General features: G+C 45.9%; 1 protein-coding gene across 1 annotated transcript in view; it reads right to left on the bottom strand.

Moving 5' to 3' along the window:
- Positions 1-2388: 2388 nt before the first annotated feature.
- The window catches only part of ADAM12 (ADAM metallopeptidase domain 12), a 322246-nt gene continuing 299651 nt past the window's right edge, over positions 2389-24983 (bottom strand). Inside the window, exons 21-23 of the mRNA XM_006867472.1 lie at positions 24405-24587; positions 4537-4670; positions 2389-2440 (exon numbers count right to left, since the gene is read on the bottom strand). Of these exons, the coding sequence (XP_006867534.1) occupies positions 2389-2440; positions 4537-4670; positions 24405-24587 (369 nt within the window). The remainder of the gene's footprint in view (positions 2441-4536; positions 4671-24404; positions 24588-24983) is intronic.

Below are 24983 nucleotides of genomic sequence, written 5' to 3' on the forward strand. Positions count from 1 at the left end.
CTTGTTGGAATTGGGGAGCAAAGGAACTAATCTGAGGATGTGCTTTGTGGCTAGGGAACATCACTTTACTCAGTGGTGGTCCTACAACACTCCTATGATCTCACTTATGCCTGTCAAATCTGCAAAATACCAAGGAAGAGACTGGACTAAAATGATAGGCTAGAGAAAGGGAAGTGCCCACTGTCCTTCAGACTGCTAGTGACCCACAGGACGGAGCAGAATTGCTCCCTAAGGTTTCAAAGACCCAATCTTTACAGGAGCACAGTCTCATCTTTCTCTTGCAGAGGGGCTGGTGGGCTTGAACCACCAATTTTGTGGTTAGCAGTCCCAGGCCTAATCTACTCTACCACCAAGGCTACTTGAAAAAGAGGAATAACTCCCTCCCCCCCCAAACAAAAGCCTGTTGATTGGTTTTATTCCTAAATTGCATGAAAATGAAAGTTATTGCTGACTAGGCTCTGTTTTGATAAATCTTGCCCCTCGGAAGCACTGTTCCTTGAATCATGATTTGAGCATTGTAAGTAAGGGCACGTGGGATTCAAACAGGCTCTAATCCAGAAAGAGCTGGCTCCACACCAACAATTAGCACTGTGGTGACAGGGATGAGTCATCAACTCAGCATCAGGGGCCTCAAATATCAAACTGTCCCTAGTTCTTGGAAAGAGAAGCAGAGAAAACTATAGGGAAGAAAAGGGCAGAAGGTTCACATCCGCTGGAACTCGGATCTAAGGATTTGAGCATCTATAAAAACAGTATCTGTGTAATATACCATAAAAATTCTGTAAACCTTTTCAAGAATATCAGCTTTGGCCTTAACACAATTACCAAATGTACTACCAGTTATAGTGATTCTATACATGTCACATCAGCAATGATATATACTTTTTCATTTTTTTAAAACATGGCTTTTCTAAACATTTTTAAAAAAATTAGTAATTACGTAATAAACAGATGCAGGCACACTATAACACTTGGAATGTATTACAGCTGCCTTCCCTTTTGTGTGTGTGATGTGGGTTTTAGTTTATCCAGGATCATGGAGATGCTGCTGCCAAGATACAGCGGGGGTGGTGAGGTTAAATGCAGTATTGTTTTCTGGAGGGACCACCAAGGTTCTTGTTAAATTTCCCACCTCCCTCCTGTCTGCTTCAAAATAATCTCCAGTGCAGACTTTGTCATAAAAAGACTTGGAGTCAATTATGGAACTATTGTTGGTCACCGAAAAATGTGGAAACCACTTACACATGACCCCACTGGAAGACAGAGGCAGAATGGTATTTTACCTGGTCTGAGTACTTTGAATTGTTCAAGTCAGTAGAGACAGGTTTCTTAAAAGAAGGCCTTGTGAAAATGGCTCCCCATTCAGACAGACATTTGAAGTGAAAAAGGTTGAAGAGGCTGCAGCCCCTACCTGCAACTTCATGAATATTTAGGATCAGCAAATTGATTTGCTTGCCACAGTGTGATGCTCAACAGGTAGGCCACAAGGGTCCTAACAGATATCTTCAGAGGTTGTGTTGAAGATTCTGCCAAACTTTTAATAAGCAGAACCTTGCAGGCAAAGGAGACTTGTATCTCTGGAGTTGAATGGTAACTGGTCCCCCTCTGAATCAACAGATGGCCCCCTGGGAAGCCGCCTCTGTTGGTGTGAATCCAGGGTCATTCATTACAAGGAGGTGGGGTGGGGGTGGGGTTGCAGTGCCAATAGACACACCAGGTTCCCATCACCATCCTGTGCTGAGATCAGCCCTCTGTTAGGGAAACCAGGAAAAGAACTTGTTGGGATTAGGAACGAGTACACCTGGAGCGGGGACCCCACACATCTCTTCGTACCTCTCTCCAGATGTGCTCATTGCTAGTCAGCATGAGCCTTGGCCTCTGGTCTCCAGGCCCCCGTTTCTGCCCGTGGATGGTCGCACCCTCGCACTCTTGTCTGCAAACCAGAGCCCTTGGCTCTGGCCTGAGAAAAAAGGGGTTCTAGCATGTTCTTCAGGGAATCCCAACTATGGGCGGGCCACTGTGAAACATCAACTCTCCCGTGAAGGACTTGATAGGAAACCAAGCACACAGGCTGTTCAAGTGCATAAAACTACAAAAAGCCCAGCGAGCCTTCCTTCCGTGGGAAACTCGGGGGTGGTAATGAAGTCCGCCACAGCGGCCCGCACTGCAGTAAACATTCAGCATAAATTAATAATTTACAAGTACCTGAGCAAGAATACAGAGCACCACAGCACCGCACCAACGGCAGGAGCACAAGACTCCTTAAAGTGTGATGGAGACGTTAACAATCCTAAACGTTGGTACAAAAGTAACTCTCAACCAGAACTGAAGGACAGCACACACTTCCTGTCTTCAATGGTGGACAAAGGGGGTCGGCCGGCTTCTTTGTCACTGGGTCTGGGCAGCTCTGGGCACCGGGTGGGGCTGTTTAGGGGCAGGTCTGAGTCAGGAGAAGAGAAAGCAAGATGGTAGTTAGACGCCTTGGAATCGAAGTCTAGGCACAAGGAGGGGGAGCTGGGATGTCTGGCTGGCCACACCTGCTGTTGGCCTCGCTGTGGCCAGATCTCCTTGAGCGACTGCTGAGAGCTAGCTGATAGTTAAGGACGAACGGACCGCCGTCGTGTTGGCAACAGAGCGTAGTAGAGCTCTGCTCCATAGGGTTGTTCTAGGCTGTGAGCCCGGTGGCATGGTGGGTTAGGTGGTGGTCTGCTATCTGAAAGGTTGGAAGTTCAAACCCACCAGCCATTCTGGGGGATGAAGACGATGGGCAGTCTGGGAAACTCTATAGGGTTGTAAGGAATTGGAATTGGAATTGGCTTGCTGACAGAGGGTTGGGTTTGAAATCATTATGGTATGGGTCTTCCTACTGCAGAGCTGCTGGGTGGGTCTGAACTGTACCCACCTTTCAGTCAGCAGGTGAATACTTAACTGCTGTGTTCCAGGCTGGGGGTGCCCTTTCCGAAGCTCCCCCTCCCAAGTTCCCTTTAGAGCAGCTGTGTCAGCAGAACAGCAAGGCAGCCAATGGTGGGGTCATTTCATAATATCTCATAAGACAGCGCGCGGCTCTAAAGGATAAGCAATGGACTTCAAACCACAAGGCCGGAAGGTCAAGCCCACTAGCTGCTCCGTGGGAGAAAAGAGGCTTTCTGCTTCCATAAAGATACAGGGTCACTATGAGTCAGAACCTACTCAATGACACTTAGCAACAACAACACACACAAAGAGTAAAATGAAATTTCAAAATACATCTCTCTCATTTAACCCAAAGTTTCAAATGATAAACATTTCAACTTGTACACAGTATGAAAATTCTTAAGGAGATGCCTTTTTTTTTTCTTGCTACCAAGCCTTTAAAATCCAGTGTGTTCTTCTTGTTCAATACTTGGGATGACTACTCCCCTGGAAGGGGGCTCACCCTACTCGTGGGAAGTAGTGGTTTTTTAATTTTTTTTGTCGTTTTTCCTTTCAGCTACAACAAGGAAAGCAATGTCCAGATGAGCATGTAAAACCACAGTGAGAGAATATGGATGCTCAACAGTCGTTCTGCATCTGCACAGCCGGGAGTTCCATCAGAGCCCAGACCCTGTGACCCGCTTTATCTGTGAGATTTATTAGACACTCGTTTCTGTTGCAGGCCACACATTCTTCTCAGGCGCTGTAATGAAACCACTAAAGGGTGTCTTCATTCTCAGACGCCAACTCGTAGAGCCCAGAGTCTGGCCAGCACAATGCCTTTTGGGCCTCCTTGGCTCATTTTACAAGCATCCTGCCAAAGCTGGGATCTCACAGCCCATCAGAGGGTCGGGGGACCCCCTGCATAAGTCAGCTGGAGGCGATGAGATGTAGTGGAAGAGCTACCCATGGCGGGGGGTAGGGGGCTCTAGTGGGGGTCCCTTTTGTTGGTGGGGTGGGAGCCCTGGGTGGTACAATGTTCATACCCGTGACCAATCAAAAGGTTGTCAGTTCAAATCCACCTGGAGCCATCACAGAAGACAGGCAAACTGTTTATGATCAGTCCCAGCCTAGAGAAGCCTGGAGGGGAGCAGTTCTATTCTCCCCACACGGGGTCCCATTACCGAGGGATGATCCTGGTTAAACCAGGGCTCTTGCTATCAGTAATTAACTCCCACCAAAGTTTGTGGGATCCCAGGAATATGCTACAGGGCCCCCTGGTCCTATGTGAGATTCTTGGAGGTGGAGATCACAATCAAACTCAGTGCTGTTGAGTCAATTCCAACTCAGCAACCACCTCCTATATTGCAGCCCCAGCTAGCTTCACCACCTCCCTGCTTTGGGGGACAGGGCCAAATCACCAGCCAGTTTCCTGGGACACAGGAACTAATTGGACATCTCAGGTTCTACATCACAAAGAGCAACTTAGAGACATTGTGGAAGTGAAATCGCACCTGTTTTATACTCGTCCCTGTGTGGGGCATTTGGGGAGCATGTGTGACATGGAGTGAAAAGTGTGGGTTGGGCCAGCTGACCTAAAACAGTTGAGGGTGAATTAGGTGGGCGCAGCCCTGTCATACCAACCTCAGAGGAGCCAGGCGTAACCCGGCCTCTGGCTGTCCTGGGGTCCTCCCTGAGGAGGTGTTGGTGAGCCGAGTGGTCTTGCTCAAAGGATCTGCTGGCAAAGGCTTCTGAGGAGGATGTGGCTTCTGAGTTCCCTGTAATAAACCACAGGACACTGTGTGGTCAGCCCCAGAGCCCTGAAAAGCAGTGGGTGGTGAAGGGTGCCTTGCCGGGCAGTGGATTTCTTCCCTGAGCTAGTGTCTTCTCTCCATGCATCGGATGCAGAGCCCCCTGTGTGACTTGAAATTTTGAACATCTCACCTGCAGTGATGAAGGTAGGCCTTCTGAGCCCAGTTCACAGACCTCTCTGTCCACTTTCTGTTGGGGTTTCCCAGCCCCTGCAGGTCACACCGTATGGCAACGTCTCCAGAATCACCGTAACAGAACTCATCTACTCTGGAGGCATCAGAGCAGGTGGCCAAGAGTCAGAATTGGCTTTAACCCCCACCTGGCTCCCCAGGGGAAATCCTCACCTCTCCAGGAAGAGTGGGCATAGGTGGCTCTATCAAAGGCACTGAAATGTCAGTCAAATTATTTTCTAATAATGAAATCAAAGAATCACACACTCACCAGGAAAACGACACCCAGAGTATCACTGAGGAAACAGAGCCGTCTACAGAAGAGGACAGGGAAGGACTGCCTTGACCAGAGGCCAGAATGGAAGGAGGTGGGGCTGCTGTCTGATGCTGGGTTTTATCCAAAGATGGACACTTGATGTCTCTGAAACTCAATTTCCCCCACCTTAGAAGTTGTTAGGAGTCCTGATGGGGCACTGTAGATTAATACGCTAGATCGGTGGTTCAAACTCACGGGTCTCTATGAGCTGGAACCGACTCGATGGCACTTAATAACAGAAGCTGGTGGGCTTGAACCGTGAACCTTGGGGTTCACAGTCCAATGTTTATCTTATGGAGTCACCACTACTGTAGCAGTGGTGGTGGGGGGCAGGGACAATAGCTCAGAGTTAAGACTATTGAGTTAAAATAATGTACATGAGGACTTCAAAAAGTTTGTGGAAAAATTTCACTACCTTTAATGCCATTTCCTCCACAAACTTTCTGAAGTTCCCCTGTCTAGGAAGCTCTAAGCACGTAAATAATAGCAATGACATCAGTGTGCCCTTTTGTCATTTCGTGGGAACATGAGAACAGCAGCAAGCAGCAGACTAGTAAAAGCACCCATCACTTCTTTTCATGGCTGTCTTCCTTGGCTGTGCACGAGAGGAAAGACCACAGGCGCATTGGGCACAGTGATGGATTCCTTGGAGACCAGAAGCGTTTGCAATTCATGGATCTGCAGAAACCTCAAGGGACAGAGAGAGCATCCTACTAAGCAAAGAAATCTAATCCATAACCCTAGGATTCCACAGTCCATATATCCACCAACACTCAGGCCATGTAAGAACACTGGAGTTGAATTTCTCAAAGCACTTGTCCACCAACCTCGCATTTATTGCTTCAGCAACTGGAACTTAGTTGAAAGAACACAACCATCTACTCACCACTGTACATATGTTTATAAAGCAAAGGAAGTCAGCCCAAAGTTGGTCAACAATGGCTGTATGTTAAACAGCCGAGGTGGAAGGAACAGTGAGCACACAAAGACAGAAAAGAGCTCAGAACCAGAGAAAGAGTTGGAAGTTACATTTCTCCACCCGTTTTCGTAAAACATTAACAAGCTTTAGAATAGAAAATAGAAAGATTGCTTACCTAGGAACAAAGACCACATACCCCTGTTCCTCAATTATTTTATTAACTATCTTGTCACATCCTGTACTAATGCCAAGAGCAAAACATCTCTATTTTGTGCATTAGCTACAAAGTATGGTTGCGGCAAACACTGAAGTAAATGACCAGTACCACTCACTGTGGTGGGGAAGGTTGGGTGTCAACTTGGCTGGGTGGGCCATGGTTAGGGCAGTTACGTAACAGTGTGGGCACATTGGCTGATTTACATGGAACCAGCTGGTCTTTGGAACCTAACCATGTTGAGAAGTGAGGCGCGGTGTTCTCTGAGGGCAGGGCACTGATGATGTTGGGCTCTTTGTATTTTCAGCCTGGCTCGATCCTTCTGCGTTCTGTGGACACACATGACATGCAAGTTCTTTTCCTGCTTTGGCTGAGACGGGTTGACCCCCTGCCCCCCACCGGGGTTGAGGTGAGCATTAAATACCTGCACAGCACAGGCATGCAGTATGCGCAGGGTAGACATTAGCTGTGGCTCCTAAAATCAGTTAAGTGGATTTGCCATCTAAAAGGGCCAACCAACCTAGGGCGGTAATAAACTAGGCAGTGCTTCCTAAAGGAGAGCAGAAAACCAACACCAAGATGCTAGCAGGGTATGTGGAAATGAACACGCCGCAGGTCCGTAAAATTGGAAGACTGTAGGGGATTATTAAATAACTCATTACTAAATGATGTTCATTTTTGTTGCCAGCCATGAATAAAGTATCCAGCTTTGCCAGCCATGAATAAAGTATCCAGCTTTGCCATTAAAGATTACGTCAGGTTCTTATGGGAATACTGGAGAGGAGGTAAGATACAAATTCCAATCTATCACAATGAGCTTGGATTTATCATGGACCCTACACAAGGTGATTAGACTGGCCATTCATTCTGGTTTGCCTGGGACATTCCCAATTTACGCTTATGTTGTTGTTAGGCACCATTGAGTCGGTACCGAACCATAGCGACCTCTTATGCACAGCAGAATGAAACACTGCCCAATCCTGGGCCAACATCACTACTTTGCCATGCTTCAGTCCATAGATTCTGCCACTGGTCAATCCATCTTATTGGGGGTCTTCCTCTTTTCCTCTGACCCTTCACTTTACCAAACATGATATCCTTCTCCAGTGACTGGTCCCTCTTGACAATATGTCCAAAGTATGAGAGATGAAGTTTCACCATCTTGGTCTCCAAGGACCACTCTGGCTGCACTTCTTCCAAAACGGATCTATTGGTTCTTTTGGCAGCCCATGGCACTTTCAATATTCTCCAACACTGTGGTGGTTTGTGAGATGTAGTGATTCTGAAAGCTATGCCACCGGTATTTTAAATACCAGCAGGGTCACACACAGTGGACAGGTTTCAGATGAGCTTCCAGATGAAGTCAGACTAGGAAGAAAGAGTGACGAACTACTTCCGAAGATTTTGTCACTGAAAGCATTATGAATAGCAGAGAAACCCTATGTATAAAAACCCCAATATATAACCCTATAGCCAGCTATATAACCCTATAGCCATATAATGAGCTCTGGTAGTGCAGTGGTTATAAATCAGGCTGGTAATCTCAAGGTCAGCAGTTCGAAACTACCAGCTGTTCCATGGGAGAAAGATGAAGCTTTCTGCTCCCATAAAGATTTACAGCCTTGGAAACCCTGTACAGGGTCGCTATGAGTCGGAACCTACTCTATGGCACATCACAAGAACAATCATATATATATAACAGAGTCGCGAAGTCAGAATTGCCTCCACAGCAGGTTTGGTTTCTGGCAGGAATCTAAAGCCTGGTGGGATGGTAAGTTGTGAACTTCAGGTCTGAGGCGGGCGTTGATGGGTTTCTGCACACCAGGCTCAGGTCATGACGCTGATGGAGACAGAGAAGATGCTGTATACACAGATGCTGCCTGGTGAAGATGCCAGTTTCCTACCAGCTCTAATGGGCCTGAGGGACAGTGTAACAGTGGTGTTACCCAAGAAGAAGATGCACTTTAACCTCTAGGAGAGGTGGCACCCACGGACCATTCACCAAAACCGCACCTGGACTCTGTTCTTGGAGGAAGGGGCAGAATGGCCACACTCTCTGGTACTCAGTGCTTTTCAGGAGGTAAAACCTGAGCCTGGGAGTTCTCAGAGAAGTTCAGCCTGACCACAGGGAGTCGTCCCAAGGCAGCTGAAAACCTCATCTCAGCGAAATCGTGCACACTCCCTGAATCCTGCTGTAGACCTGTTTCTATACCAAGAATCTGAGGACTCCATTTCTCTCAACTTGTAGGCACTGGTAACAATTCCCAGTACAGTCAGGGTTGCCATATTCCTCCACAGATTTCAAAATGCTTAAAGATTAAAAATTAGCACAAAAAAATTGAAATCTAAATATAACCCCCTGCCTGACCATTACTGTGAGGAAGTCTCAACTGTTATCAACTTCCGCAGGATTAGCAGGAGGTTCTGCTTATCCAGGGAGACTGGGCGTCTCCAGGGAAAACACCCCAGAGGCCCCGTCAGCACGTGGTTTTGTCTCTGGCCCTGGAACACATGCTTAGAGATGACAACAAGGACAAGTGGCTCAGAGGGAAATGCCTGAATCTGTCCTAACAGAAAACGTTCATTCCTAGTTGATGTCCTTGATCCCTTCTTTCTGAAATGACCGCAAAGCAATGAAAACAATGCCCAATACAGAAGAAAACTCCATCTTGACAGAAACCAGGAACTCTGATAAGCTTCCAGATGAGACCTGGGCAAAGGCGGGAGCAGCACGTCTGGGTGAGAAAGGAGAAGCCTGCCACAGCCACCCGGCTGAATGCCAACAGGAGAACTGTGGCCCCAGTCTGTGACAAAAGACAGGGACAGTGTGTGGTTAAACATGAAGAAGGCACACCTGCCATCCTTGCCCGCCTGGAATGGGAGGCAGAGAACTTGAAACCAGGGAAGGCTGACCGCTGTCTCCATCACTCAAGGCCACCACCTGTCCTGGGGCTGGGCTGTGAGTGGGTGACTCGGAGCTGGCTTTTCCCCAGCTGTGTTGCCCAGAGTTTTCAGGAAGGACCTCCTCACCCTCTGCTTGTTAGAAATACCAGTGAGTGCAGGTTTACAGAGCAAATCAGGTTTCCATTTGATAATCCACATGCATTTAAGACTCCGTTTCTTTGAAGTTTAGGTATAGCTTTAAAAACAAAACACAGAGGAAGGGATAGGATAAAATGGGCAAATTAAGGCCTACCCCTCAAAAAGGAACAAATAAGAAAATGAAAACTCAGAAAAGAAGAAATCTCCTCAAAGTGATACAATCCAAGGATCCCAACAGCACCGAGCACAGGGGCTCCCATGTGAGAGAAATGACAAAGCCCAAGAGACAGTAAGTGACGTAACAGTGACATGTATGATGACACGCATGATTCCACTCAGGGACCTGAGCAAATGCAACAGAAAAGAATCCAATCCAAAGGACAGAGTCTGAAACAAAGGAAGATGAACTCTGAGGACTGAGGAGAACACTGTCCCCCTGGGGCTCATGTGGGGACGCACCAGACCCATCATGCTAAGGCTATGAAGACATGCCCTATTACCACCCCCAGACTGCCAGGGCCAGAAAACCACACCAGTATCCAGGCTCCAATAAGGAGAAACCACTGAGGTTTTAGATTTTTTCTCCAAGGCAGAAGAACCAGGGATGTGGGCAAATCAAGGGAAGAAGTCTTATGTCCAAGTGCCAAAGATCTCTGTCATGCATGGCAGGCAAACATACTTTGCATAAGGCTTAACTGTGCTCATGAGGAACCTCTACACAGAGCAAGAGGTAGTTATGTGGATGGAAAATGGGGATACTGTGTGGTTTAAAATCAGCAAAGGTGGGCATCAGGGATGTATCCTGTCACCATAACGTTTCAGTTTATATGCTGAGAAAATAATCCAAGAAGCTGGACTATAGGAGACTAGAGTATCAGGATTGGAGAATGGTCCACTAATAACCTGCAGGATGCAGATGACACAGCCCTGATTGCTGAGAGTGAGGCATTGAAGCACTTATGAACACCGAAGGCCACAGCCTTCAGTATGGATTACAACTCAATGAAAACCAAGATCCTCACAACTTGATCAGTAAACAACATCATGATAAACAGACAAGATTGACGTTGTCATGGAGCTCATTTTACTTGGATCCACAATCAACGCCCAAGGAACAATCAAGTCTGCTGCAAAAAACCAAAGTGTTGAAAAGCAAAGATGTCAGTTTGAAGACTGAAGTGCACCTGACCCAAGCCATGGTATTTTCATGAGTGTGAAAGATGGAACATGAGTAAGGAAGACCATAGAAGAACTGATGCCTGTGAATTATGGTGTTGGTCTTCATCGTGGACAACCAAAAGAACGGAGTCCTGGTGTGGTGATGCAGGACATGGCGCTGGACCGCAAACATGTTTGTCTTGGAATAACTACAACCAAGAATGCTCCTTAATAGTGTGGATGGTGAGACCTCATCTCACGTAGTTTGAACATGTTAGGATGGACCAGTCCCTGGAGAAGGCCAGTCAGTGAGAAAGAGACAGATCAACACAGTGCCTGCAACAGAGGTCAAACATGGCAGCAGCTGGGGTAGCAGCAGGACTGGGCAGTGGGCTTCATTCTGTTAGACACAGGGTCACTATGACTCGCCATTCGACAGCACCTAAGGAAACAGATGGACTTCAGGTCAGCAGGTGGAGTAATGAATGCGTGGCAGAAATATGTCAGTGAGCATTGAAGATCTGCGGCTAAAACGGTGTGGGCATTAAGGCAGTAGATGGGAATGTAAAATGTTATATAACCCAAAATACTACAGCTATTTTAGAACTAACCAAGGCTGGTAAGTGGGTTTTCCACATCCAGAAATAATGACAGGCTGGGTTATTTTGACCTACCTTCTTACTAATAAATGGTTGGATGAGATATACTTCCCACACTATCTTCAATGCATGAAAGAGACACAAGTTAGTAAAAGATCAAGAGCAAGTCACTCAGAGATAAGTAGCGCACTGAAGACATCTGCCAACTTGGGGTATCTGAGTTTGGATGCAAGAATCAAAGGTCAGGTCAAATGCCCATGTTTAACGAGAGACCAAAGATGCTGGTGATGCAGTAGCTGAGCACTCCTTTGTAAATGGACAGGTTGGTGGGTCGAACTCAGCAGCTACTCCTTGGGAGAAAGATGGGATTTCCCTAAAGATCACAGCCTTGGAAACCCTGTCATTACACTGCCATCAAGTCAGTTCTGACTCGTAGGGTTTGTGAGGAGCCGCTGGTGGGTTTGCACCTCCAACCTTGTAGTTAGCAGTCCAGTGCTTACCCTTATAGCACCACACTAAGACTCCTTGGAAACCCTATGGGGCAGGTTTATTCTGTCCTATAGGAGTCCTGGTAGCGTAGTGGTTACGGATCGGGCTGTGAACCACAAGGTCAGCAGTTCAAAACTACCAGCTGCTCCGTGGGAGAAAGATGAGGCTTTCTGCTCCCGTAAAGATTTACAGCCTCGGAAACCCTGTTCAGGGTCACTATGAGTCGGAACCGACTTGATGGCACATAACAGCAAAGAGGCCTGGTGATGCAATGATCAAGCGCTTGACTTCTGAACCCACTAGCTGCCCTGCAGGAGAATGATGTGGCCATTGGCTATGGCAAACGATGGGGACAGTTCTACCCTGTCTTACAGGAAGTGACTCAATGGCACCTAATATCTAATGCCCTTCTCTTTCTGCCCTCCCCCTGGTAAAACAGAGCTCTGTAAAGGGCTCTCCTCTCACATTAAGAATGTCCTGGAGGTAAATGCAGCCCTACCCTAGGGTTCTGCAAGGAGAATAATGTAGGAAAAGGGACCCAGAGCCACAAATTGCCCTATGTCTTGAAGACTTCAAGCTGAACCCCTACACCTGGGTGATCCCATCAATCTCTAGCCATTTAAGAGGGTCTCCAGCCAGCAGTGCCACAGGGGCACCTGGCAGACGCAAAACTTAACGTTTCTGGAGGCGAAGACTACAAAGAATCCACACAGGCAATTTCCCCCAAAAATGCATCACTCACAGCACAAAATAGCCCAGAAGCCAGAAACCAGGAGTGAAGCCGAAATGGGCCCACAGCATCAGGTTTTGTAATTATTGGAACACACTTTCTCACTGAGTTTAAAGAAAGAAAACATAAGTTAGCAGATTTGAGTAAGGACCAAAGAAAGCTTCTAGAAACAAAATAACACGTAATTGAGGGTAAGAACAAATTGTGTGAAGCTAAGTGTAATCGGGTATCATTTGTGTAGTCTGAGAAACACAAAATACGACTTACTTTGCTTGCATACAAAGCTATGTAAAAATACTTGGAGAGTTTTATGTATGAAAAATAACCACCAAATGTTTTCTAGTGATTGTATCTTAATTGGAGGTTAGTTACCTTTTATAAATGGGAATGCATGCAATATTAGATACCTGAAATTTAAATAGGTAATCCACTGGTGTGGCCTTGTAGGATAAGCACTCAACTGCAATGTTGGTTTGAATCTCAAGGTTGATGAGTCAAACCCACCAGCCGCTCCTTGGAAAGCCTATACCAGGTTGATATGAGTTGGAACCAACTCTATGGTACTTAACAATAATTTGAAAACAAGAGATAACAATGTTCATTTCTGAGCAGTGTAAATGTGCGTGGATTAAAAGAACAATTTTGATCTTTGGGCCAAAGGAGGAAACACAAATTGTAAACTCCCTTTAAAATAAAAATATTGAAAACGCTGTAAATCAGAACTAATAAATATATGCAAAGCAGTGTTGAGATGATAATTCTTAAACTTGTTGTTGTTGTGTGCCGTGGAGTCGGTTCCGACTCATAGCGACCCTGTACAGGGTTTCCGAGGCTGTAAATCTTTACAGGAGCAGAAAGCCTCATCTTTCTCCTGTGGAACAGCGGGTAGTTTCGAACTGCTGACCGTGAGATTAGCAGCCGGATTTGTAACCACTACGCTACCAGAGCTCCTTAATTTTTAGACTTAGTTGTCTATATTGTTGTTAAGTACCGTGGAATCGGTTCCGACTCATAGTGATCCTACACAGGGTTTCCAAGGCTGTAAATCTTCATGGGAGCAGGCCGCCTCATCTGTCTCCCGCAGAACAGCTGGTAGTTTCGAACTGCCAACCTTGAGGTTAGCAGCCCGATTCATTATGCTACCAGAGCTCCTTAGTTGCTATATTAAGAAACAATCAAGTATGAACAAAATGTGTATAGAAAAGAGAAAGAAGGTGAAGGGAAAAAGGGCAATAGTTAAAAAAAAAAAAAAAAAAAAAGCAGAAATTAAGAAATCTGAAAAAGTAGAAAATATTAATAACTTTCAAATCAAACACTTTCTAATGTCATAGAGAGCTTATTAATAATTCTCACCAAGTATTCTGTTATCTCTTACTTTATAGAGGGAGGAGAGAGTAAAGTAACATTTCCAAGTTCGGACAGCAGTAAATGGAATCCTCTCAGTGAAAACTCGAGCCAGGTCTTTGGGGGTGGATTGCAGTTGAGGCCTAGTCCATACACTGAGAACATCAGTGATGTGGAGACTTACAGGCGACTGGCTGCAAAACCTACAATGAGACCCTACTTCCATTCTCTACATGAAAATCAACAGCAGCTCAAGTATGTAAATGTAAAAAAAGATCATGAAAGTGTAAGAAATAGGAAATATTTTTATTATCTTTGTGTGAACAGGCGAAGGGAGATGAAGATGGCATCTCATGAAAACAGGAAAAGCAAATGGATCTTAAACTGTGATGACAGCAGTCCACTGTCTGGCAGAGAAATGCGGATTCCAACTACCAAGAGACTCTATTCTTAACCCATCTGCGTGGTGGCAAAGATAAATCTCGGAGCATACTGTGTGGGGTAGGTGGGTGTCGGGTGAACCCATAGGCTGTAATCGTCATGAGAGCAGATCACCACATCTGGCTCCCAAGTTGCTGCTGGGTGGGTTTGAGCCACCAACCTTTCAGCTATAGTCCAACATTCAGCTGCCACACCACTAGGGCCCTTTATGTTGGCCAGAGGTGACCAACCGCACACGCTGTCCTCAGTCCAGCATTCTCTATGACACATGTAGTCACGCTTGTGGCTAAGTTACTTGGACAAGAATATGCATGTCTGAGGCAGCAGCTATAAAACACTGCCCCCTGGCCAACGTAGGAGCAGGCTGAATAAACTGCGCCTCAGCTCTACAATGAAAGGCCGTGCAGACAGTGCCGAGGCTGAGCTGCAGGTAACTGATCTGATCTGAACACAGTGAGGAAAAGTGTGCAGCATGTTGCCATTTGTGTTCAAAACAAGAATCTCAAACCAGACTAGAGTGTCACTGGATCAGCGACCAAGAGCACCAAGACGTGAAGCATCAGCTTGCATTCATCAAAAGTCCTCTCTGTAATTAAGTGCTGTTGAGTTGGTTCTGATTCCTAGCAAACCCTGTACAGGATTTCTGAGGAGCAGCTTGTGGGTTTGAACCATCGACCTTGCAGTCAGTGGTCCAGTGTTCATCCTACACTACCATACCAGGACTCCTAAGTATGGCTGTTAGAGGCTGTCGAGCCGGTCCTCTTTCATTGTGACCCTCCCTAGGTTTTCTGAGGAGCAGCTGGTGGGTTTGAACCACTGACCTTCCAGTTCACAGTCCCATGCTGATCCTACAGCGTCACAAGAAGACCTCTCTAAAGTCCTGTAAAGCAAAGATGTCATTTTGAGGACTAGGGTGGATCTGTGCCTGCGGCAATTGGATGTTTCAAATTGCCTCATATGTATGCAAACCATGGGCACTGGAAACAGAAGACAGAATTGGTGCATTTCAATTGTGGCACTGACCATGAATATTGAACAGGAGCAGTCTTCAAGACAAATGAACAGTCTTAGAAGAAACAGAACCAGAATTCTCTCCTTGGAAGGGAGAATGGGGATACTGTTTTCCTTATTTTGGACATGTCATCCAAAGACCAATTGCTAGAAAAGGGCATTGTGTTTGGGAATGGAAGGACCATCATGGACTGAGAGTCATCATGGAGATAGCACAGAATGACTGGTTCCATTACACAGAAGGTCGTCATGAGCTGGACGTGGCTTGAATAAGCCACTGACAACAGAAAGGCAGCAAGTTGATGATGGCCTTTAAAGTTGGATGAGGAGTTAGATTGGGTTTCACTGTATATTTTTCCGATTTCTAAAATTTCCATAATCTCTCTTGTGTAAAGACACAGCGAGCAGGTACTGGTACTTCTTGTTGTATACAGAATTGTATTTCACCAAAGCTTAGCAGTGAGAATGGGCGCGCTGGTGTGGCACTGTGGGTTTATGCCCTGGACCGCAAAGTCAGTCTGAACCTCAAGGTTGGCAGCTGAAACTCACCAGTCTCTCCTTGGAAACGATATATGGGGGTGCTAGGAGTTGGCACCAACTCGGGGCACTCAGCAGCGATACCAAGTTAGCGTGATGATTACATGACGTAGTAGGGAACTTAAAGGAGTAAGGCATCAAGTATCCATTTGCAGTCGTCCACTGGTTTGTTTCCAGTAGTAGAAACAGGCCCTGCTGTGGCTCTGTAGGACAAGTACTGGAATGCTGACCAAAAGGTGGGCAGTTCAAACCCACCAGTGGCTCTCAGAAACCCTAGACAGGCTTGCTAGGAGTTGAAACTGACTCAGCGACACACAACAGCACCAGAAATGCGAAGACAAGTCGCCTCATGACCACTGGGACGTGAGCACGTGAAGAGCTTCCCACGGAGATGTTGCTCTGGGGGTGAGTATGCTTCACGGGGTCAGGATTGCTTCCACAACTCCCAGGTGGTGGGCTTGTCACGTGCATGGCTCACTGAATGCACCATATGGAACCAAGAATGGTGAGTTAAAGTTCCTGGAGTTACTGGGCGGGTGGCATGGAGAGGCTGGCTGAAATGTACCACCTTGGGAAACTGCAATTTTGGATTTACAGGACAGAGGACCTGGTGGCGCAGCAGATAAGCGATGGTCTGGCTCATTGTAAGGTTGGCAGTTCAAACCCACCAGTCGCTCTATGGGAGAAAGACAAGGCAGTGTGTGTCTATAAAGACTTACAGCCTCGGGAACCCTATGGAGCAGTTTGACTGTTCAGTAGGGCCATGGGTTGGAATAGATGTCAATGGGTTTTCAGCGACTCAATGTTTTAATTAACACATAATTGAATAAGTGTGATGGCCCCACAGGGAATCATTGATCGTGTGACGAGACTTCAATATTTTATCTGGCTCAGTGCGGCTACTTAGCATTCTTTCTCCATCTGCATATTTCCTGTACAGCTACCAACTTTCAAGGGACTGGACTTAGGCGCAATCTGCTTTCTGATCGTCGACTCTGAAATGGGGCAGAACAGGTATTGGGGAAACTCTGAGGTAAGGCTGCTGGTGAGCAAGGGAGACTCGTGGTGGAAAAGCCCAGGATGGGGAGTCTGGAGAGAAGGGTAAATGTGGAGAGCAGAGGAAGGCACTGGAGAACACTGTGCAGGCGTTCCTTCTCGGCGCCTACCCCCGCTTTGCTTGCAGTGATGAAGTCTTTCATACCGATCTGTTTTCTCCTATTTTGCTATTCCCTTAGCAGAACATATCGACTAATGGATTTCCTTTTCTTATTACATTTTGTCATTTCTAATGGGAAAGTACCTAAAACAACAGATTCCAGATTCTACGGGAGCTGCTTTAACCATCAGAATGGCCCCTTGAAAACACGAAAGAGGGTCCCAAGCCCTTGCTGTGGATTCTGACTGCCAGGCTCTGCATCGTCATTCCTTTCGACCCTGAATGTCATCTCCTGGAGAAGGCTTTCACAGGTGGGCTCCACCTCAGAGCACGTAGGCTAGTGGCTGCCGGTTCTAAAAAAGCCCTATGTTTGCTTACATTCATATTCTTACAAAGTGTCTCTGAGTGGCTGTTGCTTACCAACAAAAGCCCACATTTATCATTTCTCACCCTCGATTGGGGACGGAGAGGGAGAAGAATTTTGGGCCTCCTTAGAACAGAGCTCTTGTGACCACTTTCACAGCTTGATGGTTCTGCTGTCTTTACTTTGTCAGAAGCCCAATGAAGAGACCACATAGGATTGGCCAGGCTTGTTTTACAAACGAGAGAGGAAGGCGTTTGACGTCAGAAACACTGAACATGACTAATCGCTTGTTCCAACTAAGACAGAATGACTGCAGCAAGATAGTGTTACAAGCAAAAGAAAAGAGAAATTCAAGGGTCTCCTCAGTGTACAAGGTCCCTTCCCTTCCCCTCATTCTGTTGCAACTCTGGCAAAGTTGAGGGAAAAATGAATTAGAGCTGTCTGACGTGGCTGGTAGCCTAAAACTATGGGGAGCATGGCTGTCGGCACTGCCTTCTTTTCATCCATTCAGAATAGCAGATAAAGACTTAAGTTTGAGCCCTGCTCCCAGTTCCTCCCCAGTGAAATAAGTCAAATAATGGTATCTGTCCCCTAGGCTCTTGAGAGAAGAACTTGAATCAATAATCAACGTCCAAGGAAGCAGCAGTCAAGATCAAATGATGTATTTGCCCAAGACCTCTTTGAAGTTGTAAAAATTTTGATGGCTAAGATGTACCAAGTCTTAATCTATTCAGTTGCCTTGCATACATGCAAAAGGTGTACCGGAAGAATTGATGAATAGGACTTAGGGTATTGGAGAATACTGAATACACATATGTATGAACAAATCAGGCTTAGAAGATATACAACCAGAATGTTCTTTGTAAACCAGATGCCAATTGCCAGAAAAGGAAGTCCTGTTTGTTAAAGTTAGAGGGTCACTATACTAACACAACAGCCTTGAGTTGGAAACCAACGTGATGGTAATCTCCATGACCCCACCAGAGAGGCCTTGGGAGAGAGGAGACCAGCCACGTCATCAAGTGTTGTTGAGTTGGTTCCAACTCCACAACCTTGTATAGGGTTTCTGAGGAGTGGCTGGTGGGTTTGAACTACCAACCTTGAGGTTCACAGTCCCGTGCTTATTCTACAGTGCCACACCAGGAGTCCTGGTGCCTAAGAGGGACTAGAACTCTGATCTTCTCGTGTAATACTCATACACATGTCACCATTCAGATAAAAGAATATCAAGAGATATGAATCCCCATTGTTTTGGTGAAAGTTCTGCAGTGCAGACAAGTATTGAAATAGGACAGAAAATATTTTAATGGGACTATCATTAGTTTTCCAAGGGATCCTGGCGTCATAGGCACTTAAGTTGGCCTGTCGGTGGTGGTTTGATTCTGTAACTAGGTAGGGCTTTGGAAACCGTACGGGGCAGTTCTCTACTCTGCCCTTCAGATAGTTGCTATGAGTTGAAATCTCAGCCAGCTTGTTCACGATTGTAGCTCACTGATAAAGATGGAGCTCAGGAAATCCATTTCCTAACATTTCCCAGGAAACTCAGGACTTCACAAATAAACACAAGCAATTTCCAGCCAGCCAAGATGTACACATTAGCATTTGTAGCGCAAGTGCCCTTTTGCGGGAGAGGAGGCAAACCTTAGTTACGCACAGATAAACACTAAATGTGTGAGAATTTCATGCAGGTTTAACGTGGAAGAATGTCCCAACAATAAATGTTTGGAGTCCCCCTGAACTTGACGGTAGAAGATTACATTTCCATCTGCTACTTCTCTGAATCGAAAGGTCTAGAAGGTGAGAAACCTATTTCTTAGATGTAACACTGGGCATGTTTTTGTTTAAACTTTGAGTCAATTAAGTCAATCAGAATAAATTGCATTAAAGATCTGTGAAGAATGTCCTAGAAATCTAAAGTAACCTTCCATGTTCAGGGCTTCCCTGTTCCTTCTCCAGGAATGAACGTGACCCAAACGTGTTCAGTTCTGAGTCTTTCTTATAAGAGACCTTATCTACTAGAACAGAGGGTCCTCATTCCATATCCCAGCCTCTCTGCATATATAAGCTTCATTAGGCTTGCTTTTCTACAGAACCGGGCCCAAGAGCCCCATAGCTGGGGAAAATTCCATTTCATCCTGTGTGACCTTTTCATGTTTTCTTTCTGTTTACTCCACTTTGTCTAGCTTTCATGCTGCCGTGAGGTTTGGGAGAAGTTGGCAGCCACCAGCTAGCTCCTCTCAGTTATGATCCTCTTAAATAGTTGACAGGATGGAAAGGAAATTAACGTCTGCTTCCTTGATCAAGGGTAAAGAGTTTGGATGACAAGCGTGAATACCAAGGGAATTTTCACCATGAGGGAGAGTGGTACAGTGATGGACAAGACAAGTAAGTTGGTCCATTGGGCCTTGATTTCTTTTTTAAAAACTAAGACCATTTTAAGATGATCAAATGTTTCTATAAAGAGCCTGTTTGCCCCTAAATACATGACGTTGACAGTTACTGTAGCATTTGGAGAGTAAACTTGAACAAACGCCAAACAGTGCCTCTACACACCTGCACGGAAGGAACGCGTGAGCCACGGGCAGGCCATCTAGCTCAGAAAAGTTCGAGATAGATACCCACCTGGAGTGAAAAATGTGGATTTTTCATTTACCCTGATGGCACAGTGGTGAAAGCACGGGTTGCTAACTGAAAGGTTGACAGTTTGAAAGTAGGAGCTACTCCGTGGAGAAGGACACAGGAATAGATAACAGCCTTGGAACCCCTTGGGGTCACTGGGCATTGAAGGAGTTAACATTTGCTTTATTCACAGAACAGAAAGAATGAAGGTGTCACTTAGGTAGACATTTTCTGCTTGTAGGAAAAAAAGACACCAGCACGGGGACCTCCCTTTTTTCAGTCACACAGAATCCCTGTTTAACACAAGCAAGAAACTATAAAGCTACTTCTCTGTCCAGTCCAGGAATCCATGGGGAGGTTCCAAGGACTCATAAAGTGTAGAAAACCAAACACACGACAGAAGAACTGGTGGGTAGCTCTTACCTAACACTGAAATAGGAAAGGAACTTTGCAAGCATGAAAGGAACAGGGAAATTCACAAAAAATGCTGGCCAGGTGATTTAACTTCTTTCAAGTCAATACGCTGACATCAGAAGGTCCAGAAGAGAAGCTAAGAAAATGGAGGTACTGAGCCAGAGAGGCATCTGTGAGGTAGACAGCAGTCAGGCTGCAGCTCTAGATTGGCCGCTCCTCCACCTCACCCTGGATGAAGAAGTAGTCCATGAAGCAGACCCAGGTAGCCTGAACCCTCCCCTGACCCTGATTGTTAAAGCAGGGCTCGTTACCCCACTGGTGTGTTCACCCCAGCTTGTAGCAGCCTGGCCGCTGACCTGAGCCCCCAGTTCAGCTGCTGACTTCATCCTACATGGCTGTGCGTGAACAATAGCCGGTGACAGCCTAGAATTCAGATGTTGTTCCTTCAAGCAATGCCATCCCCTCTGCTGGCTCTGCTATACTCGTCACGTTTCTGCGGAACATCGCGTGGACCTTGTCCAACCTGTGCCAAACAAGACCCCATACCCTTAGGTCGTGAAAGTGCATGTGGCTTGTCTTATACCTCCCACAGGGCTATGACATCGAGGTCCTCTCATGTGCCTGCAGCGAGCGCATTGGCTGGCGGAGCTTGTGACCAGCTCAGAACTCAATCTCTTGACCCCCTCTGTGCTCACGGTAGGCATACCACCTATCTTGGTGTCTCTACTGAAGAACAGATCATTTAAAGTTTAGAAAGAAGCTGTGTGGCAGTGGCTAGCTAACTTTACCACTGGAAGTACTGTGGACAAGTTGATCCAGCTTGTCCAGTCTGGAGCCACTGGTGGATCACCAACCTTGGTAGTGTTTTATTCTCCAGGTAGTAGAGAGTCTTCGTGAGGAGGAGACACTCTGTATCCTGCTGGGAGATCTCGGTGTGAGTGATAAAAACACTCAGGTTACTTAGCCTTTGGAGGACAAAGATGGATCAATCCTCTCAGTCCAGGAAAACACTGAAGTCCCACGACTTCTAACCCTAAACCTGTAGATGACTCCTCTACTCAGAAGCGGCACACCTGGTGTGAAGTTTTTAAAACTTAATATACATGAGGAAAACATAATACACTGATATAAAGGGTCAAGTATTTCAAGTCAGAAAAAGTCAACTATTGAAACAGAAGTACCAGGCAGATTGAACATACGCTTTATAGAACAAATATAGTTAACGGCTAGCTAGACCTGCAACTTCCTACTCTTTGTTCACTGGTATCATGTTGTTGTCAAGATGTTCTTACAGCAACCCTGCACAGGGTTTCCGAGAAATACTAGTTAGTTTGAACTGCCCCCCTTTTGGTCTACTGCTTATCCTACATTGCCGTACCAGGACTCTCATATCACAGTAGTAGCTTGATGTTTTGGCCGGGGTAGGTTTTTACAGCAGAGAAATCGGCTGTAAATCAGAGTTGGTTAACAGATACCTAAGAAGTGCAAGTGTACCTGTACGCACAGATCAGTAGTTGGAAAATACGGCCTTGGAGGCACAAACAACGCTGGAGAGCATACGAGAGAAATTTGCAACTTACTCATTGCAGACACTTTTTCAACAATATCAGTGGCGACTATATATGTAAAACCTCACGAGCTGGAAAACATGAGAATCAAACTGACTCCATCCATCTCTGGGAGAATTCAACATAATTTATCAAAACAAGGTCACAGGCTGACTGTGGAACAGACCACCAATTGCTCATATGCAAGTTCAGGCTAAAGCTGAAGAAAAGGAAAAATCCAGAAGAGTCAAAAAAATGACCTATATGTGAGTATATGTGTGTACCTCCCTGAATTGAGAGACTGTTTCAAGAACCGATTTCATGCACTAGACACTACTGATCGAAGATCAGAGGAGTTATGGGATGACCTAAACACCATACAGGAGAGAGAGGAACTGAAGCTACAAAAGAAATGAAGTAAAAGACTTTGAATTTTTCTGTGAATTTTTCTGTTCAAGGGCAGCTTGAGAAGACTGTTACAATGAAACGTGCAAAGTTCTGGAGTTAGAAGACCAAAAGGGAAGAATGCACTCAGCATTTCTCACGCTGAAAGAACTGAAGGAAACATTCGAGCTTCAACCGGCAACATGAGCCCTAGCAGGAATCCTGGTGTGGTGCTGTGCGTTAAAGTGCCAGACTGCAAAGCCGTTTGAACTGCAAGGTCGGCGGTTCAAGCTCACCACCTGCTCCTCGGAAATCCTATACAGGATTGCTATGGGTCAGAATCGACGCGACAGCAATTCACAACAACAGGGTAGGGGTTATATACATTGAGCTGCTAACCCTAAGGTCAGCAGTTTGAATCCACCAAGTCCACTCCTCAGGAGAAAGATGAACTTTATGAGAACTGACTCGCTGGCACACCACTTTGGGCAAAATAATGCACGAAACATCCAAAGGAAGGAATACACAGTCACTGTACCCATGAGAATTGGTCGGTGTGCAACCATTTCACGAGGCAGCATATGATCACGAATCGATGGTACTGAAGGCATTGGTGAAAAACAAGATTCTAGGAATAGATGAAATGAAAATGTCTCATCAAACTGATACAGTGCTTACTCGTTTACGCCAAGACATTTGCAAGAAAGCTACTTGACCAACTGATTGGGCCCAAACATGAATGTCTCCCATTCAAAAAAAAAAAGTGACACCATGGAATGGGGAAATCATCAAACTATCATTACTAATACTGGCTTTGGATATCAAATGGATCTTGGCTGAAAGCAGAGAATACCAGAAAGATGCTTGTGTTTTATTGACTACATGACTACATACACAAAGGTTTTCAACTGTCTGGATCATGAGAAGCCATGGACAACATTGCAGAGAATGGGTATTCCGGAACACTTCGTTGTGCTGAGGAACCCTGTACATAGACCAAGAAGCAGTCACTTGAACAGAACAAGGGGATACTGAATGGGCGCCAGGGTTGTACTTTATCACTATACTTATTCCAAATAACCTGAGACGCAGAACATGGCATCAGGACTGGAGGAAGATTCATGAACAATTATTTGCTTCTAAAAACAGACTTAACATACTTACGGATTGTACCTCAAAGACATCAATTTGTTGTCAAAAAACGTAAGCTCTATCCTGCAGTCCAAGGAGCTCTGGTAGCATAGTGGTTGCGAACCTCAGGGTCAGCAGTTCGAAACTACCAGGTGTTCCGTGGGAGAAAGATGAGGCTTTCTGCTCCCGTAAAGATTTACAGCCTCAGATGCCCTGTACAGGGTCGTTATGGGTCGGAACCGACTCCATGGCACATAACAACATCCTGCAGTCCAACACTGATAAAATATAGGCATGGCTACAACGATGATGGATTTACTTGCCAAAGATGAAGAAATAAAATTGATTAAGTGTGATCGGAATGAGAACCCTGGAAGCCAGTAACTGGTAAATGGTGATTCTCTTTTTCATCAGTCAGAACAAGACCAGGTGCCAACCCTACCACAGCCCCTTAGTTGCTTATAAGCAAGTTCAAAGTGAAGCTAAAGGAAAACAAGTCCGTGAGAACCAAAATACAATCTTCAGTATACCCCACTACGGAGCCTCTGGTAGCATAGTGGCAAATGAAATGATTTAAAAGCCTCCCGCAAAAAAGTAGTAATGTACTACTGTGTACATAACACAAATTCTGCATGTAAAATTATAAGTACAGTAAGATGCCGATATAAGAATTATAGCAGTGAAAATTTATGCCTGCTTACGTGGTTGCCTTTCCTTGCTTTTGAAAGCCCCTCTCTCATTTCCTATTGGGAAATGCAGTCAGGTCCTGGTCAGAGCAAACAGAAAGCAGACCCTCCAAAAACAATATGAAAATAACAAGAAAGTCACAAAGTACTGAATATGGTGTAGTGTCTGCTTCCAAGAAACTCCACGGAGTGTTGAATTGCTTCTGCATGTTTGCTCTTATCCATCGTCACATCCTTACTGTAAAACCAAGGGATGGTACTAAATGAACTGTCACGTGGATGACTGCGTTTACCTACGCTGTAGTTCAAGGATTACCTCAGATTTCTAGAGGCATTGAGAAGCTAAGCAACTTGTCTAGGCCCCACGTCAGCAAGTAGCAGAGCCTGGACTTGAACTGCATCCCATCATAGTGGTAGCTGAAAGCATACCTGGGCCGGCGGCCTGAGAACAGGGTTGGTGGGCAGGGGTCTGGCGGGGACGCTGGGGGCACGTGCAGCCTGGTGGAGGGGCGGGGGCACTCGCTGAGGTGAACAGGACTGACTGATATCGATGGCTTTGAAGGGTCTGCTGATATCAACGTGGTGACGCAGCGGCAGTCTTCGGGGATTGTCCTACAGGGGAAGCGGAACAAACCACGTATCAGGAGGAGACGTCAAAGATCTCAGCTAATCGTGATCAGCCGTAGGGTCACACTGTGAGTCAGAACGGAGTTGCTGGCAGTTGAAGGCATAGGGCCGAGTAAAGGAAAACAGCAAGGATACACAGGTATATGGCATCTTACTGAGCTCCACGGATAACGCAGGTTCTACAAATGGAAGGTCTGTGGCAACCCTGCACTGATCGAGCTGGTTTTCCAGCAGCATGAGCTCCCTTTGAGTCTTGGTGTCTCACTACCTGCCTGGTCTTCCAGACCTTGTTCATTATGATGCTGGCCAATGGATTCTGACTTAGAGCAGCTGATTGATTGTGCGGTTAGCAGATCAGTACTTATCATACAGCGCAACCTC

This window comes from Chrysochloris asiatica, unplaced genomic scaffold (assembly GCF_000296735.1).
Source record: "Chrysochloris asiatica unplaced genomic scaffold, ChrAsi1.0 scaffold00105, whole genome shotgun sequence".
Taxonomy (NCBI): Eukaryota; Metazoa; Chordata; class Mammalia; order Afrosoricida; family Chrysochloridae; genus Chrysochloris; species Chrysochloris asiatica.